We start from the raw sequence: 19,828 nt of genomic DNA, 5'->3' as shown, positions 1-19,828 counted from the left end.
GGACGCAGCAGGATTTGCACCACAGATTAATTTCACTGCGATTGCCCCTTCGCGTGCACTTTCTTGCCGGCCTTTTTTTCCGGGGAGTAGCAGGTATATACTGCAGTGTGTGTTTGGCCATGTTGTCATCAAGTCTACTCTCAGGATCATGATACGGTGACCTGGTGTTACGTCTGGCTTCCTCATGTCCTTCAGTTCCTCTACCGGGTGGTAAGAGATGTTCTGATCCATCTTATCCACTCCATTGATGGTGGCATCGTAGTCCAGAACCAGTGTCTTCTCCGTGATCAGACTGTACCCACTCCTCCGATGAATATGCATTGGACTCGGGGTACTCTTCATCGTCCGATTGAACGTCCGCCTGTGCAGAAGTGCTCGTTTTCCGCCATTAGCATCGCTAGCCGGTGAGGCTTTACGACGCGATCGAAGCCGCCGCGTCAACGCTTCCAACTTCGGCGTCAACGCTTCCAACTTCGGCGTCAACCTCGGAGTCACCATCATCATCATCAATGTGCTCTTTAGCATTGGTCGATGCTTTTCGTCTTTGAAAAAAATGCTCAAGCGTGAGCTGCTTGCAACCGGTCGCCATTTTCGCTTCCTCAGCCATTCTCCCCTCAACACTCGAGCTCCGCCTCACGCCTTCTCCTGACTCCTACCCGATCTTGTCCAAAAAGAGTCATCACTGCCATCTAGTGCCCAAAAATAGTCATTATACTAACTCGACCTGCTTGATACTTTCAGCACAGTTTGCCAAGGCTTTCCTCCACCCGTTAAAAAAAACAAAAACAAAAAACATAGTGAACGTCTTTTTAACGTCTTTGGCGGCACTCATTTGGATTTTACTAAACGTTATTAAACGTTTTTGGCGTTCAAAGAGTTAAACACCACAACCTATGTTCTCCATTACATGCAGTTTGGGTTTAGAGCTAGTTATTCTACAGAGACTGCCACCTGTTTCCTCACTGACAGCATCAGAGCTTTGCTTGATCGAGGTGGGGTTGTTGGTGCTGTGTTCCTCGATCTCAAAAAGGCCTTCGACACTGTCAATCACATAATCATGTTGTCAAAATGATGCCGTTTTAATTACTCCCCAAATGCAATCAAGTGGATTGAGTCTTATCTCTGGCCGCTCCCAACATGTCAGAGTCCAGTCATGGAGATCAGCAGCCCTTAATCTCTCCACCGGTCTTCCCCCAGGCTAAATTTTAAGGCCCTTGTTGTTCTCACTTTATATAAATGACCTTCTATCTGTCTGTCTGTGCTGATGTAGCCGTTCAAATGTCTGCTGATGACACTGTTGTTTATATTCATGGCAATAATGTCTCTCAGGTGGCTCAGAAGCTCTCCAATTCCATAGTTTACATCACAGCTTAGTTGAAACACTCCTGTTTGCAGTTAAATTAATCTAAAACTGTGGCAATGTTTTTCACTAAGTCAAGCAACAATGTTAATGATGAGCCTGACGTTTTTGTTTTAGGGGAAAGGCTCCAAATCGTTCTCAATTACAATTATCTGGGGGTCTTAATTGATTCACAGTTAAAATTTAAAGCACACGTAAAAAGGGTCTGTAATCGTGTCTATTTTAACCTCAATAATTTTAGACATGTTCTCCATCAGATGTCAACACAGGCAGCAAAAATGTATATGCTTCCTTTCACATATCACCTACTGTGGTCTCAAGGTAATGTTACATCCTTGAAACTTTTACAATTACTTTACAAGCGAACTGTAAAAAAGATTGTTCACATCATTGTCCAATATTACAAAAATATAAGTTATTCACCTAGGAAAACATGGTCAAATATTAATATCTATGTCTTATCTATAAAATCATTCATGGTCATCCCCCCTCTCCGCCATTTCATTAACATCCGAACAACTGACCATAGGTGCAGCAAGCGGAGACTATATTGTTACCTTTAGAAAAAGTGCTTTTAGTCTAACTGCTTTCTCTGTCCGAGCTGCTACCGAGTGGAATCTCACTCCTGTTCACATCAGAAATCTAGACACATACATTACATTTAAGTTTGAACTTAAAAAATGGTTAACTGATCATCAGAAATGTCAACACTAATGCTTTCTGTATTTGTTTATCCCTGGTTGGTTTTAATGTACATTTTAGTAAATGTATTGCTTTTGTTATGAAAATAATATAATATAAATAATAATAATAATTTTAACATTTTAATAGTATTTTCGTGAATGTATTGTTATTGTTGTGTATTTTATTTTTTATTTTACTAGGGTGACATTTACGATATGTCTCGGGGCTGCAGATGATAAATAGCCTTATGGCTAATTCTGGCATATTTACTGAAATGTTTATTAATATGTACTGTCCCTGATACAAATAAATAAAATCAAATGAGCATCTGGTTGAGCATTTTCTGGTGGAGCAATTGCACTTTATAATCAATGGAGTTCACACAGGCAGGCACAGATGCGTGCGGCAGGACAAGGTGCGCCGCACATTTAAAAATAAATACATACATTTGTTTGCACCAGCTAATCGGCTTTGGGAAGTCACGCACGTCCTGTACAGGTCAGTCGCTACCCGGAGATAGCGGTGTTTCCGTGTTTAAAACTGTTGATGGCAATAGTGCTAGCATTAGCTATATTAGTATTTTCACCGGGATGCCGGTGAAAAAGTGGAAGCGTTCGAGGGGCTCTTATCAAAAAAATAATAATAAAGGGAAGGCGCTGCAGGAGAAAGAGTGGCTCACCTGTACTGCAGTATGCAGTACACGGCATTTGTCTTTTTTCGACCCGCTTAAAACGTACACCAAGCGACGCCCCTCTCCTCCTGTGTGCGCAATGACCCCGGGAGCTGCTGCGACCAACCTGTGCAAACTCACATGGTGAAAAGCCAGCGAGAAGCGAGGCGGACACACACCTCCGCGTTTGCTGTTTAATTCAAACAGACGCTTGCTTGCAGCGTTTTTTTACTTGCGTCACCACAACCTATTTCGGCCATATTCTTTAGGCTTTGATTTTATTTTGGCCGAATGCCGAAAATGGCAAAAATAGCCATTTTCGGTCGAAATTTTTCAGTGGCCGAATATTCGGTGCATCACTAATTGTGGTGAAGTTAGACTTGTTCCATTGCATGCGACGTTTCCTGCTTATTTTATTCATCATTACATAATTTTTTGTATACAGAAACCATCTTACCCTGACAGTGGTTAAATGTATTTTTTATACAAGTTCAGTTCTTGCATAGAGTTTGCTGCATTTTCCATAGGAATCTGTGGCATAGGAGTTGGGTGTGTTTCGGTGAGGAGCTGCTTGAAATCTGGAGCTGAACACGCAGCACCAGATGAAGAGTGGTGACCCTCTGGGACAGGCATGAAGGTACTCTTGGCCTTGGTTCCTGGGAGGTCGCCTGACGAACCTGGAGGAGCTCAACATGCAGCGCCAGGGTCATCTTGAGGCACTTGGATCTAGGGTTGGGGTCACTGGGGAAGAGTCAGGCAAACTGGATGTCCTCTGTGAATAAAAAATAATGTTTACATTTGGAGTTCCCATCTCTTTTTTTCCAGTGTCCCCCCAATGCAATCAGTTATCAGGTTACAATAAATAGAATAAATCTTAAAATAAAAGCTATTAATTACAATAGTCTAAAATAAAGGGTATTACTGTAGCATACACAAAAAGCCTGGAGTAAAGTAAGTTACACTGAGAGAAAAAAAACAGGCAAAGTTGCTTGTAAAATCACATCAATAGATCAATAGATCAATAATCAAATATGTTTATGTATGAAAGGTGCTATATAAATAAAGTTTGATTTGATTAAAATGACCAATTCTCACACAGTGTTTGGATTTATAATTATATTTTTGATACTATGACAACAGCATTACAAAATATCAGATACAAACCAAAACCAGTTTGGTCATTTAATGCCTTCGATTACTTATTAAACTGAATTTAGGATGCTCAAAAATCCATATTTGAATAATATAGGCACATGAGTGATATTTCTTTACGCTTCGGCGAGGATTTGAGCAAGGTCTCGCAAACACGAGATTCCTCTTGCGAGACACTTGTTTATCACGATGGTTCAAGCGTGCCCTGAATAGTTGAGCTAAACAGCCTTTAACTGATTGCTATTCACTTTCAACTGATATTTTTGTCCGCCCACAAATGCTGCGCAAATGCTGAGGTAGGTGGGTAGTGTTGGAAAATAGTTCTTTGTTTTCCCGTGTTCATAATGTTGATTATCAAACTCAGACAATGAGACCGGTGAAATCAGGATTTATTTTTACATAAGCTTATGGACACATGAGGTCGGCCAAACGCCGCCATGCTCTCCCTCATGTGTGTCCCCTTCCCCCTGTTCCAGTCACTAGTATCCTTCCGTGACTCTTCAAACCCCTCCCCGTCTTCTTCTGCCAATCCTCAGCCGTTCCTGTCCTTCTCAGACAGTCACATGATACATCAATACACATCGCCAAAATGCTCCCCCTCACTCACAAGATAAAGATTTACGTTGTTTTCAGAGCAAGAAGAGATGTCACCAAACCCCCCTCCTGCTCAACCGGTTTGTAAAATACAAAGGAATCTAATTAACACATTCGCTTCAACCCCCCACATCACCTTGAATTCTCACACAGAGACATACTGAGTAAATTACAGCAGTTATGTCCACTTCTAAATAGTAATATTATAAATCAAACGGTTATAATTAAATTAATTCACTTCATTAGTCACACTTTTCCGACTTCATACCAGCAAGTATGCACGGAACGCCCATATGAACTTGGAAATCCGAGTTACGAAGTCACTCGACGATGGTGACCCCATAGACACACAGACCGTGAATGTTAAAACATAATTTACAACATTGTAAATAGTCTCTTGTAACACAACATGATTTGGATTGACTGCGTTAACCAGAACAACAAACAATTTATCGGAATCAGCTTTGTTGTCTACATTTGCCTCGAACAGTTTGAGGTCGGAACTGAAAGAATCCAAGTGGAATTTAAAGATCCAGATGTTGTCGTCACGTCCCAAAATGCACTGTGATGCCGCCATTTTGGCAGTGTCCAATACTTTGAGTAATGGCGAACGCCACACTTTTACAAGGACAAATAACTGTTGTGGACCAGATCCCACAACAAGCAGCAGTAGCAGCATAAATAATATATTTTACGGCACAAATGACGGCACTGGGCAGAATCAGCACAACAGATCCTAAATTGCTAATATGGCTAAATAACACAGCAAGACTTGCGTGAAACTGCTAACTTCGATGGCATTTTGACCACACATAATAAAGGGGAAATAAATCCGGCTTGTACAAACTTGTAAAATCTTTGTATGATCGCAAGCGCTCCAGTCTAAGTAAGGGGGAAATTCCACCAGCCTTAATCGAGAGTGGGGGGGGGGGGGGGGGGGGGGGGCAACACTCCTGGCACTTTATAGGCAACGGTAATATCCTCCACTGTCCATCTTGCGCATGTATATCATGTCCTTTTCATCCAAGTGAGTGTGAATTCACTTGGACGGAAAGGAAAGTTGACAAATAAACGCCAGTTTTATCCCTACTAGCCATTGTAGTCCATTCACGCGGCTCCGCTACCATCCTTCCACAGTAAAGGGCGAGTATCACGTGACCACTGGAGCTCTAAATCCGACTTCCCAACTTCCTCGAATGCAGCAGAAGTCTGGTGGTGGCGTTGCAGGCACATTTTGGACAGAAAGTTAATAGGAAGCTGTCTATTTGAAAAACTGCTCTTGATACTATCTGCATTTATTTACATCACGCTGCCACTTCTTGCAAGTTGTGCAGCAATGTTTGGAATTTTCGTCTTAAACATCACATATTAAAGCGATTTAATGGTATGATTTGTCATAACTATTTTCTTTTCTTTTAAAAAACAACAACATTTTGTCACGTCATCTATGAACAGCAACCTTATGCGATTATGCAATTCTGAGGTGATTTGAATGAAAATCTTGCATATTTGTGTTGAAATAATGACATAAATGCTCATTATTTTTGTTTTAAGTTGCATCTGGTTGTATGTCTCTATAAATGAATGCAACGTTTGTGGGGCTATTTTGTTAAAGGTAACAAAACACCATGAATGAATAGGAATGTGCTAAAAATAGTAGTCTTAAATTGAAGACACAATTGTGTCTCATGATGCAGTTGGATTAGCTTTAATGTCTAATTGTATACTTTACATCTTGGTTTGTTTGGTGAATGTAGGAAGAAGATTTGAGGTGACCAAAACCAGAAAACAGGTGAGAAGTTTGTTTTGTGTTTTGTTGTTGTTGTGTAAAAAGGTGAGAAGTGATTGGTTGTTAGACTCGTTACCTATTTCCTCAGCATAGGTGATGTCATCTTTAGTCGACAGAAAGTAGGAAAATTTTGTTTTTAGAGGTATTAATTGTACATGAAAAATAATGTTATCAAATGTAATTTGAACAAAAAAACATTTTACTGCTGAAAATGGCTGGTACTGAATGATCTATGATCTAAGGATGTAGCCGTTTTGAGCAGAGGTAGCCATTTACGCCATTATATTAGAGAGTGACGTTATGCTGGTGAACACTTACGCAGGTGGATGTTGTGTTTGTTAGGCGTTGTTCCGGAGCTGTCAAGGCATGATTTTCCCCCACTGGCCACAACTCGATAACATCTGTGCCTCTCTCTGCCTGCCTATGCGTGGGACACTTCAGCCAAAGAAGGACACGATGGGAAATATTCTGTCGACAGCAGGTGGCAGTATTACCCCAGAAAATGAATCAAACGAACGGGAGGCACGCTCGCAAAGAAGCTGATTACGTCACCTTTAGACCAGGAAGTGTTGTAGAGCACAGTACTGGCTAAAGCTAAACAATTCAAGGCGGTTATCGTTTTTCACCAATAAATAATCAGGCTTGCGTTTCGACATGGACGGTAGGTTATTATTTAACAGTTTATAGTTTTAACCGTCACAGGAACATAACTGTTTTGCGACACAAGGATTTTGTGTTTGTTTGTTAGCTTGGAAAGATAGTTAGCAAAGATGTCGTGTTAGCATTTCATGTCAATAATACATCTTGTTTCCAATAATGACAAGGTGCCAGATAATGTATAAACTTTCTCTTATGTTTGAGACTTTCGTTAACGTTTTAACCTTGTCTCCCCGAGTCTTTGAGCAGAGTTATTTAAGTTGTCGCTTCGACAAACATCACACGTAAACATTTGCAATTAATCTCTTCCTTGCTCCTGTAGTGCAGACAATGGATGGCGCCAGGAATTAAAAATTGCACAAAATATTTATGCCAGAACGTTGCCATCTGTCATGTGTTGATGTAATGTGGAGAGTGGGAGGAAAAGTATGTAAACCCTCGGAATTTCTGCGTAATTTCGTCATAAAATGTCTGATCATAATAAAAATCACAAGAATAAATTAACAATAGTTTGCTTAAATTAAGACCGCACAAACAATTAGTTTTCATATTTTTAGGGATGGGCCAATACCAGATCAGATACCCTCTTGTGGCCCTTTTTCGATTAGGAACTAGAAAGGAATGTTGTGTTATGTCGACAATTCCTTTTGCCTGTGACTCATACTAACCACACAGGTTGGCAGTAGTCAATCTCATCACATTTTAAAATCAAAATAATCCTCACAAATCAAATTACAACGATCCAAAGTCCAATGCTTTTCACTGAGCAGAGAGATTTCATTCGCCAAATTGACCACCATTTTGACTTGTGACGTCATCTCAGAATTGTCTTTGAAATAATTTGTCAATCTCAGAATTGTTTTTAAAATAATTTATAATTTTTTGGGGGGTGTTGCTTGCCTAAGGTTCCTGGAACAGAAAAGGGCATCCCGTTCCTGTGTGTTGAGCCAACCACATGAACCATTTTTTTCCAGCGCTGGCGGTCTTGTGCCAGCTGTTCTGCGTCCTCCATAGCAACTCTATTGTTGGAGATTGCATGTTTTTTTGTTTTGTTTTTTGCTGTGGGGGAATTTTATGTATCAGAAGTACTAGCGGTATTGGTGACTGGTATCGGTCTGGGAATTTTTTTTATCAACCTTCCCCACATTTTTATTGAAAATAACATTGTAGAGGTGCAACAGTTAATCGATTATTCGCTAATGATTATCAATAAATACATTTTTTGAGAATCTTGTTCAAATTGCCCAAGTCCTCCAAATTTCAGCCTTTCCACAGTGAACATTCTCAGATTTCTATAGTCCTCAATAAAAGCAGACTGGCTATCTTTTTGTTTTTTGTTTAAAAAAAAAGAAGACATTTGCAGAAACATAGTTAACGGTTAAAACACCAAAAAAAATTGCCACGTTTTTAATTTGTGTCACTTTGAACGGTGTCCAATTTTTGAATAGGGATCAAAATTAAAACATGTTTTAAAAAATCAAATTCATTGACAAAATAATTAACCGATTATGAAAGTAATCGTTAGTTTCAGCAAACATTCACAGGACAGGGAGGAAAAGGTAAGTGAACCCTTGTATTTATTGTCTGACTCACCATTGGCAGCAATCACCTCAACCAAACGTTTACTGTAGTTGCAGATCAAACGTGCACATCCTTAGGAATCTGATACATTTTGGACCGTTCCTGTTTACAAAACAGTAAAGCTATATTCCTGGGATGTCTGGTGTACAGTACTGTGAATAGCTGCCTTGACGTCACCGTGTCTCAAATAAGTTGAGGTCAGGATTTTGACTGGGCCTCTTCACAACATGTATTTTGTTTTTCTGAAGCCATTCTATTTTAGATTCACTTCTGTGTTTTGGACTGGACAGGACATTGTCTTGTTGCAACATGCATCCTCTTTCAAGCTTTAATTATTGGACAGATGGCCTCGATTTTTCATATTCTGCAAAATATCTTATTACATTTGTGAATTCTTTTTTTAAATGATAGCAAGCTTTCCAGGCCCTGAGGGAACAAATCGTGATGCTACCATGCTCCACAGTTGGGATAAGGTTTTGATGTTGGTGTGCCATTTAATGTAACCCATATATAAAAGCTCACACCGCATTGGCACATGCTTGCTACAACAAACCGGTTGCAAGGGCAAAACAGTTTGGTTCTACTCTATTCAACAATTTAACAATGTACTCACGTTATTTATACCAGTCTTCATCCACAAATCCATCAAAGTACTCATTTTCTGTATCCAAATTGAACAGATGAGCAAGTTCTCCTTCAAACATGCCAGGTTCCCCCTCTTAGATTACCGGAGTCAATCTCCTTGCCGTGCGGCTGTTTAGCAATGATGCCGGCTTTCGCGAGCCCAGGCGCCCACAATCTATACTGGCCCGACGCTGCCTCCCAGTTTTGTGACAGCTTGTTCGCCGTCTCTCATCCAGCGCACAAATCCTGCTCGGAACTTCAATTTGAACGCCAAGTTTACGCCAATGTCCAGCAGTTGGAGACTTTGAGTTCCTTCGTTAATCCTCCCGGACAAAAACATGACCAACTCCCCACGAGATTACACCGTGCGTGTTCTTTGCGGAGCCGCAAGAAGTTTTTAATGGTTCTTATCTTCCCCAGTTATTTGCTCTTTGTCTTTTATGTGTGTAGGTGTCACTCGCCTTGGCCTGTCTCAATAACAACTTTTTTAGAACTATACTTTCCCCCAAAACTACCGTCCGTCCGTCCATTTATTTATGTATTTATTTATTTTATGTATTTAGTTAACCAGGGGGAAATACCCCATTGAGATAAAAAAAACAACAACCTGTTTTTCAAGGGAGTCCTGGCATTGAGATTAAAAACCTGTTTTTCAAGGGAGTCCTGGCATTGAAAGGTAGAAAATTTAATATGAATATAAGTATAACAGAGTCTGACTCTGTTCACAAAAAATGCATTGTCACACCCATGCAACCTCCTACGATTGAGAAATTGGGGTGCCTGGATGCCCAAATTGGTCTCAGTCTAGAGCCATGCTAATGATAAGTCATTATAAATGCACACACATTAAAAAAATAAATTTGTGTTAATGGCGGATATATTTGTTCATCTAGGACATAGGTGTCAAACTCCGGTCCTGGACGGCCGTAGTCCTGCAGGTTTCCCTCTTCCAACACAAGCTGATTCCAATCAGTATCGTTATCAGCCTTATGCAGAGCTTGCTGATGAGCTGATCATATATCAGCTGTGTTGGAGAACGGAAACATCCAAATCCTGCAGGACAGCGGCCCTTCAGGACCGGAGTTTGACACCTATGATCTAGAACAGGGGTGCTCAAGTTCGGTCCTCGAGAGCCCCTATCCAGCCTGTTTTCCATGTTTCCTCCCTGCAGCACAGCTGAATCTAATGATCAGCTAATCAGCAAGCTTTGCAGAAGCCTGATAACGATCCTGATCATTATTCAGGTGTGTACGTGAAGAGAAACATGGAAATCAGGCTGGATAGGGGCTCTCGAGGACCGAACTTGAGCACCCCTGATCTAGAAAATACGTGTGTGGTAAATCAGATATAATTGTGGATTGGTCATGCATTGAATGATTTTAATTATGTTCACTTCAGTCAAATTTAATTTAAAAGTAGCTACTATTCACTATGTAATTATTTTATGATTCATTTACCTTTATTACCATTTAAAATGGCAGACTGTCCTGTCTGTTTGATATGACCCTAATTTTTCCCATTTGTCTTGCCACAGACACACTTTTCCAATTAAAGGTATGTATTAAATATTTGGTGGGTGGCGGGGTGTGTGGTGGGGGGGCTCATATGTACATTCATTTCTTGCTTATGTTTCTCTTTGGTTACCAGTTCACCTCCAAACAGCTGGAGAGACTGGCCAAAAAGGCTGAGAAGGAGTCTGAAAAGGAGCAGGCTAAGGTCAAAAAGGTGAGCAAAATCCCACATTGCAATTTTTTGTTTCTTTGTTTTAGATTCACTAAAGGTAAGGGGTTAAAAAGTATTTGTAACAGATTAAGTAGATTTGATAGTGACGTTTTCAAGTGGTTTAATGAGCACAGTTTAGTTCACATTGACTGATTTGCACAAAGGGTTGTGCAGCAAATATTGCACCACATATGTGATCATGTCTGATAAAATGCAGCAGAAATAGCGTCTTAATATCCTTTATATTTATTTTTTTCACTTGTGATGTGAAAGCCACTGGTGCATGCCAACTTAGTTGTTATATATGCACAGTGCTTTGATAGTTTTTTATTTAATTTTTTATTTTTTTTTTAGAATTCCAGGTTAAATAAATTGATTCGGTTTTGACACCTTCTTTAATTGAAAAATTAAGGATGTCCGATAACACTTTTTTTTTCATACCAGTAACAGTAGTATTAAGTTCTTAAGTAGTCACCAATCCCAAGTACTGATACCACTAATACATTTGATACATAAAATTTCAACAACAAAAAGTATAACAATTTCAGATAATAATTTTAAAGAAAGACCTAATCCTGGTACTCGAGGGCTAGAATCCTGCAGGTTTTAGATGTTTGCTAAATTCCGCCCTCCAACATACCTGAATCATATCATCACCTCATCAGCAAGCTCTGCAGAAGCCTGATAATGATTCTGATCATTAAAATCTGGTGTGTTAGAGGACGGAAACATTTAAAACCTGCAGGACTCTGGCCCCTAAGGACCAGGCCCAAAATTCGCAATAAAGTTTTTACGCTTGGGGGGGTGTTTTTTGAAGCGTACCAAAAAAAAGAAAATGCGCATTTTGGCGATGGAAACAGGTTTTGCGAATAAGCAACTACAAGACCGGATATACCAGCCATTCCCACACCATGTTAATACATGGGCGGGGCGCACAAGTAAACCAGCCGCCGTCCAAGAAGTTTTCAAGAAAATTTTACGTATTTTAAAATGATAAGGCACACTTAAATTTGTCGGGTGCACCGAGTTCCGGAGACGTTTTCCTTCCAGCCAACGCAAGTTTCTGATTGCCGGTTTGGTTCACGCTCGTTCTTGGTTGGCTTCTGGCCTGTGTTGGGACTGTGGAGGGGCGGCGGTGAAGGGGGTAGAGAGTTGTCGTGTATCTATTTGAATGTGGAGATAGAACGAGAAAGTGAATAAAAAGAGATCAAATGAAACACCAGACTGCAGTGTGACCTCCTGTCTCCTCTAGTTCATTTTGTTGACGACTCGAACTTCGGCGGATCTCCGTAAATGGCATCAGCTTAAAGTCGAGACGTGCTTACAAGGCACAATTTAAACTGCAATCTATCAGTTACGCGGTTGTACATGGGAATAGAGCAGCCGCGAGATAATTCTACATCAATGAATCCATGGTTCGGAAGGTGAGGAAGCAAGAAAACGTCGGGGCTTGCCATCATTCTGGGAGGATCTAACCGCTTGAGAAGCATTGGAACGATCCACCAAAACAAACTGAGAGGCCGCACCGCGGTGTGTGAACGGATTGTGAACGCCTGTTAAAGTGCACAGCAACAAATAACGCGAGAACCGTGAGTTAAATAGTTTAATTATAAAGTACAACTAAACTCAATATTTTACTCCAGTTGCCATTTTTATACACATGGTAGAATGCTTGTTGCCGTATTTGAGCATACATGCTACCATTTCTTTTTAGCATGCATGAGACAAGTATGGTATGGTGCGCTCGTTTACCTACAGTTAGCCACCAGTGGCACTGCGTGTGTATCCGTCTGTGTGCGTGTGCGCATGCAGGGTGAGGACGTGTGTGAATTGGAAAAAAACAAGGCAATCTGTCAGTGCAAGATATTTTTGATTTTTTAAGTAGATTTCAAAACTGTGGGAAATACTATATGTCACACGTTTTGACCGATACTACGTCACACTCACATTTGTAGTCACTCTTTTTATAATTGATAAAAATAAAAATAAACATTATTGCAATTTTAGATGGCTTTATTAACATCAGCTCTCAATGTAACAACATACTTAACTTACATGGGGGAGGGAAGCCAACAAGACAAGCTACTTCCGTTCAGTCCGTCAAAACCAACATTCCCACCTGCAACTCCCCACTGTCCCAAAGTTCCGTTACTACAACGTCATCTCGCAGTGCATATTTGCAAAAAAAGAGCGGATGGAAACGGGCTTAAGTAGCATGTCACAAAAATGTCAAAACATTTGGATGGAAACCTGACTAGTGATCAACTTTTTTGCTTATTTTCTGGCATGTGATGGATCAAACCTGTAACTAGTTCATATTCAATTTATGGATAAAAATTAATAAAAGTCAGTTTGAGCTGTCACTTTTTTTTTTTTTTTGCAGCCATAATATGAATAACCCGTAGACATGTATTTTTGACCTGAAGCAGCCTCACAAGTGTATATCAAACTAGTAACCATTCACATAATCAGTACCCAAGAAGTAGTGCTCAATTTCAAAAAGGTTGGCAAGTACATTACGCCCTCGTGTGTTTTTATTTTGATTGTTGCTCATTTGATTTTGTTGTTAAATAAAAAGTTAATAGAGGACAATGGTTTTGCAATAGGACTGAGAATAAAAATCAACTAACTTGGTTAAGTCAAACACAATCACATTCTGCCTCAAAACTATAATAATTTTGCGACTATATTCAGGGTTTGGAGGACTTTCATTGGATATCGGCCAGTTAGTTGAGCCTCTGACTCATCCTGTGGTGAGTACACAGTGTTGAGTGTCACTCGCTCATGTTGCTTGTTCCTCAGTCCACTCCTCGCTGCCATGATTGAACCCGTCTTTTATATTGTTAACCGGCAGTCTGCAGTGTTTACCACGTTCAAATTGTCTTGTGTAGTGGCGACAATCATTGCGTTATTCATGTTTCCAGGTTGTTCTAATCTAGTCAATTGCGTGTCATCTCATAGTTTGAGGTAGCAAACACAATCTGGGATGTCGGGGACCGGGTGCAACGCCTCATATGACTGGCGCAGCCAGGAAGCATTGCTGCTTTTACTTCCAGCCTCCGGGTCTTTTCACACATTTACCACAAAATAACGACCCTGTTTTAAAAAAGTATGAAGTAAAAAATGCAATGGATATATGTAGAAAGTATTTATTTTTGAAATGGTACAAATTACTGAAAAAATTACTCAAGTACAGTGACAAAGTATTTATACATTGTTGCTTCTCATCTGCTGTTAAATTTATGCATTTTAATATTTAACTTTCTGTGTCATGCTTTTGCTACAGGCTTTGCAACAGAAGAATGTAGAATGTGCTAAGGTTTATGCTGAGAATGCCATCCGGAAAAAAAATGAAGGTCTGAACTGGCTGCGCATGGCATCCCGAATTGACGCTGTGGCCTCTAAAGTCCAGACCGCTGTCACAATGAAATCAGTAAGTGAAGCAGTACATTTTAATGGAATTTGGAATATATGTCCAATTGTGCATGCAATATCTTCTGCCCTCAGCCAATTTGTGCAATTGTGATAAGCTAAACATAAATGACTTTTCTTAGCACTCGGGAGACTTGTCACATTCTTCAGCGCTTTACAGATCTACAGAACTTTAGTGACAGAAATAGAATAAGAGCATTCATTGTAAATATAAATGCATAAATTCCACATTGATGACACGCATGGAAATAACCAAGCCCATTTTTCTTATTCTGCTGTTCTATAATCACTTCAGGGATGTCGTGTATGATAGATACAAATCTGATCTTATGCTTTCTCTCATAGGTGACTAAAAACATGGGCCAGGTGACCAAGGCTCTTGACAAAGCTCTGAACTCAATGGACCTACAAAAGGTCTCTGCTGTCATGGATAAATTTGAAAGCCAAGTCCAGAACCTTGATGTCCACACATCAGTAAGTGGTTGCAATCCCTGTGCAGCCTTTTCTTTCTTGTTGTGTATTGTCATCAAGCATTTGATGTAGTGCTGTTACTATGAAATATTTTTAAAATCGATTATCCTATCAATTATTCTATCGAGTAATTGCCTATTCAAAGCAGTACTAATACTAAGCAGTAGCGCCTCCTTGAAGGCGAAACAGCGAGTGATGACTCTCACCAGCCAACTCGGATGATTTGTGTTGTCGTGCGGACGAGGCGGTAGGGGCACACCTGTCCCATATATGCTCACTGACTGCCCATGTGCCCCTACTATATTACAATGACGGCCGAAACGTGACGTCACTGTTATGTTGAATAAAGCAGTTTTTTTTTCATATGTGGGGAGTATTTCCACATACTGATGAGACTTGTTAGGTGAAGCACCCATCACAAACAATACAGTCATCTTAATAATGCGTAAATTATAGATTAGTTTTAGGGGGGGGGCGTTGTGACACATACTCACACAGTATGCTTGGCAAAGTAACTTTCAATTTGCACCATCAAGAAATGAATGCAAAAACACACTCCTTTTAAAGTAGCCTGCAGATGAGCTGCATGAGCGTTAGGTTAAGGTTAAAGTACCACTGACTGTCACACACACCCAACAGGGTGAAATTCATTTTCCGCATTTGACTCATCCCCTCATTGAACGGTGATCTAACCCGCCAATTCCAACCCATAATGCTGAGTGTCAAGCAGGGCGGCAAATGGGTCCCATTTTTATAGTCTTTGGTATGACCCGGCCGGGGATTGAACCCACGACCTCCCAGGGTCAGGGTGGACACTCTACCACTAGGCCACTGAGCGTCACCGGTGAAAATATCGGGATCCACCGCGCAAGTTAATTTCACAATCAAATTATAACATTTTCAAAATGGATCTCTATGGAATTTTCGTGTCTGATGAAAACTCCATGCTCGGTAAATTAAGGCCACCCTCTGACTTCACCAACTCACGGCCTCTTTGGTGGTTGCGCACCTATTTTCAGGTTGCACATAATGAGTGTCAGAAGCCGAGATGGGAGAATCGCTGGGTATTTAGTAAGTTATTGTAAGAAAGGCACATAAGCAATTGACTTAAGCGCGAACGGGAGAATATGCCCCGAAGTCAGTGAGCATTTTTAAAGGGATACTTGACTCATTGAGCCATTTTCAGCAGCAAAAAAGTTAATATTTTGTCCAGAATGAATTTGGTAACTTCATTATTTTTCATGTACAATTAATACCTCTAAATGATAATTTTTCCACTTGCTGTCGACTGAAGATGACATAGCCTATGCTGAGGAAGTAGGTAACAACCAATCATGGCTCACCCCGTTTCTGAATTTGGTCAGCAAACTGAGCCATGATTGGTCATCATCTACTTCCTCAGCACAGGTGATGTAATCTTCAGTCAACAGAAAGTGGAACATTTTGTTTTTAAAGGTATTAATAAAAATAATGAAGTTGTCAAATTAATTCTGGACAAAATATGAACTCTTTACTGATGAAAATGCCTCAAGTATCCCTTTAAGCAGACAAATAAATGCTGCACTAACAGAAGAAACAAAGATCAGATCACAGCCGCCAATTCAAAACTGCGAGCATCTGCAAAAAAAAAAAGTCCATGTATAAAACATGGACGGCCCAAACAATGGTTCCGGCGGAGCTTCGAGGCAGAAAATTTTAGTCTACCTATTTTTAAAGTTGACTTATCTGACTTGGTCGACTTTTTTTCCCGGCCCTAATTTGATGTGCTTTGAACTGTCTTTACAGACACTTTAGTCAAAGTTTTTGAGGACATCTGATCATGTTTGTTTGTTTTCCCCCCAACACCAGGTAATGGAAGACTCCATGAGCTCTGCAATGACACTGACAACACCACAAGAACAGGTGGATGACTTGATCCACCAAATAGCGGAGGAAAATGGCCTGGAGGTGATGGATCAGCTCAACAAATTGCCTGCAGAATCCACCTCAATGGGTGCAGAGAGTTCACGCAGCCAAGAGAGGGAAGACCAGCTTTCTAGACGGTAAGGGCCAATTTGGGTAACGTAACTAATATTTTTGGTAACATAAAACAATAACCAAGAAGTAGTCAGCGTAGTCTAAATTCAAAGTCAAGTCAGCCGCCAAGATTGCTAACGAGGGCCAACTTCAAAATAAAAGTTATGTAAGGCATTGGCATCTATCAATGTACAATATTACGTTTCGCTTTTATCTTGAATTTCAAGTTAGTCCTCATGTCACGTTGCGTAGTAACTCCATGAACAACCCTTGTGGTGGCTGGCCTGACACATGCTGCCGGAGGGCCGCCGGCAAGACGGTTATTTCCGTTTCACTGCGCGGAGGCTTCGGCAGTTCGTCAAAGTACTGTGTGCCCTTACAAGAAAGCAGTTTATGATGCAATAACCCTGAGATTCACTAAACTCAAACACATTTTAGATGCAAAGAAGACATCGGTCTCTCTCACACAGGGAAATGGAATGTGCCTTCCGTAATATAAAACGGCATGGTCTTCTCGCTAAAGAAAATACAACAAACAATGAAAATGCAGACAGAAAACAACTCATTTACACATCTACAGCGCAGTACTTAAATTCAACAGCAATTCCACTCCTTCACTGTCATCAAAAGTATTTTGGGTGTGGTTTAAACGTAAGTTCACATCACCAAATATCTTTTGAGATACATTTGGACTAAAATCCAAAGGAAAAAATTGCTCTGTGATGTTAGATTTATGGAATATTTGTGTCATGTCATGCTTGTCTCATGATCAAACGCAAAATATTTTTCTGATCATTTTTGTCAATTTCTGAATTGCATGATCCTGGTGGCCATTTGAATGAAGATGTTCTACTGTTGTTTCTGTTTGCTGATGCATTTTTTCCCATATCTTAATTTTTGCCATTTGAATATGATCTTTTTCCTGTTGCAGGCTGGCTGCTCTGCGGAACTGAAAGGTAACAAGTCACACCTGTGTGGGGGGGGAAAAAGGACAAGTTTGATGGTGGCGGTGTTTGTGCATTTGTGCTGAACTGTTCCTGCAACATTTTATTGTTTTGGCCTAATGGCGTGTGCCCCCTTTCTTGAAAAACATTTGCAAAATGTTTGTTTTTTTCTGAACTGTATAAAGACAACAATACATATAGAACGTATAGAACACAAGAAATAGTGATTACAAAGGAGTGGGACTTTTTTTTTTCTTATGTACCTGGCTTTGGTCAGAAATTGTTGGCCTGCAAATGTCTGTTAGGAGTCTCCTCATCATCACGTTTGTCCGAGTCCCAAATATTTTTAACATTGATTGAATACACTAGAGAACAATCTTTATGTTACACTTCAGTGAGTCATGTTTGATTGTATTTTTTGTTGATTAACACACATGCCACGATCTACACCTTCTGCGTTAAATACCATCCTCTGGATTGAAGTGCTCTGAAGTGCCTGAAGGACTGTTCAAAGAGAGTGCCACTGCACACTTTTTGTCGAAGTCAAGAAGAGATGTTTTTGCCAACACCACCTTACAAGAACTGATGACAGCTTGCTCTGGGTGTCATCGATCAACACGTTATCAATTTATTTTTGCTGTCTAAAGTTTACCAATTATTTTTGTTTTCCTGTGAATATCCCCATATATATCAGTTGTATTTCGACGGTGAGACACCCATGAGTATGTATGGAGGATAACACATAATTTATACAAATGATACTGAAGCTGTACACGTAAGTGACATTTTAGGTGAGCTGTTTTCTTAACAGAAGTTTGCCCTTTTTTTTTTTTTTTTAAATCAAGGCTCTTTATTCTAAAGGATTCTTTGAAATGTGCAAGAGCAGATGTCAGGATAAAAGCTTAGGCCTTGACCTGTGACAGCAAGCAGCTTTACCGCTGGCTTCTGTTTCCTGTATTTCATTTGTGCATTTTTACAAGGGGGTGTTATTTATACTGAGAAACCTCATCTTTGCAGCACTTTTGTTTATCTTGCGAAAATAAAACATTTTCCTCCAGCACAGATTTGAATTTGAATTCAGTGTTTGGTGTGTTAAATGCAGGCATTGATCGTGAGTTACTCATTGTATGTTCCACTCAAATTTAACTTGGACCAGTCACATACCAAATATTAGTTGCATATTTGTCACCCCGAGGGCAACCTGAAGTTCATCGCACACCAACATGTGAAAGACACATAAACGCTACTAAAGGGCCGCTGCACACTATGAGATGCTTCTGAACTTGACTAGAACCCGAAAAAATCACCTAAGTTCTAGGGTTTTTCCTGGCTCAAATTGAGGCAGAGGGTGGTACTGCTGATACCGAATATAAACACAGCCCTCAAAATTTTAACAAGAATTTGACAGGGTGCGTTTGATCCCATGTAGAATATCCTTGTGATAATGGGCTAACAAGTGTCTTGGTTCCCATTGAGAAAATGAATGAGGTATACAATTTCTTTGACTGCTCGAATTTGTTTTTAATGTGTGTGCCTTAACTGAAAAACTGAGTTAAAATCAAAATAAAAGTAACATTTACAACTAACAACCAACCCATTCATGGTAGTGTCCTTCCTGCCTCCCACACAAACTCAGCTGGAATAGGTTTGTTACTACTAGTGGCCCTAAAGGCCAAAACACACCAAGACAAAGTTGGCAGACATCTACGAGTCTTCACTTAAGCTAGGAAACATGTTTTTGGAATGTGAGAGGAAGCTTGATTACCCAGAGAAAATTTGCATGCCAAGTCCACACAAGAACACCGGGAGCCCGGATTCTAACCCCAACCTCAGAGCTGTGAGGTGGATGTATTAGCCACTCAACCACCGTGCCCCTGCTTTTACATTATGTACTTGGAAAAGCAGTGTGCACTGAAAATAGATTGGGATGACTGTGCAAAGGCCACTTGTTTACTTAGTCAAAAGCTGCCCGACATTAATTCCCATGCTCCATTTCTGAGATGGGCACTCACTATAGTGTCAGGTTTCCCAGTTGATATGTTGTTTGTGTTTGTCAGATAAGTGATGGCAGCAGCCTGTCTGAAAACTATCAGAGGCAAAATAGCTGTGCTGATTGTTGAACATGAGCAGGG

The 19,828-nt window shown here is 40.2% G+C and overlaps 1 protein-coding gene across 1 annotated transcript; it reads left to right on the top strand.

Moving 5' to 3' along the window:
* Nucleotides 1–6,763: 6,763 nt before the first annotated feature.
* Nucleotides 6,764–18,760, top strand: chmp1a (charged multivesicular body protein 1A). The gene is made up of 7 exons (XM_086074075.1): nucleotides 6,764–6,910; nucleotides 10,646–10,665; nucleotides 10,759–10,836; nucleotides 14,120–14,266; nucleotides 14,611–14,739; nucleotides 16,585–16,778; nucleotides 17,684–18,760. The coding sequence occupies exons 1-7, from the start codon at nucleotides 6,904–6,906 to the stop codon at nucleotides 17,703–17,705; spliced, it is 597 nt and encodes a 198-aa protein (XP_085930201.1). The 5' UTR covers nucleotides 6,764–6,903; the 3' UTR covers nucleotides 17,706–18,760.
* The last annotated feature ends 1,068 nt before the right edge of the window (nucleotides 18,761–19,828 follow it).

Source organism: Leptonotus elevatus, chromosome 4, assembly GCF_054856555.1.
Source record: "Leptonotus elevatus isolate MCC_2025b chromosome 4, RoL_Lele_1.0, whole genome shotgun sequence".
Classification (NCBI taxonomy): domain Eukaryota; kingdom Metazoa; phylum Chordata; class Actinopteri; order Syngnathiformes; family Syngnathidae; genus Leptonotus; species Leptonotus elevatus.
Note: the sequence above shows the minus strand (reverse complement) of the source record. Positions and strands in the feature narration are given on the sequence as shown.

Excerpts from the sequence above, each read along its gene's own strand:
- chmp1a (XM_086074075.1), top strand. Across the intron at positions 10,837-14,119 it reads AGCAGGCTAAGGTCAAAAAG|GCTTTGCAACAGAAGAATGT; the intron begins GTGAGCAAAATC and ends CTTTTGCTACAG. Across the intron at positions 14,740-16,584 it reads ACCTTGATGTCCACACATCA|GTAATGGAAGACTCCATGAG; the intron begins GTAAGTGGTTGC and ends CCCCAACACCAG.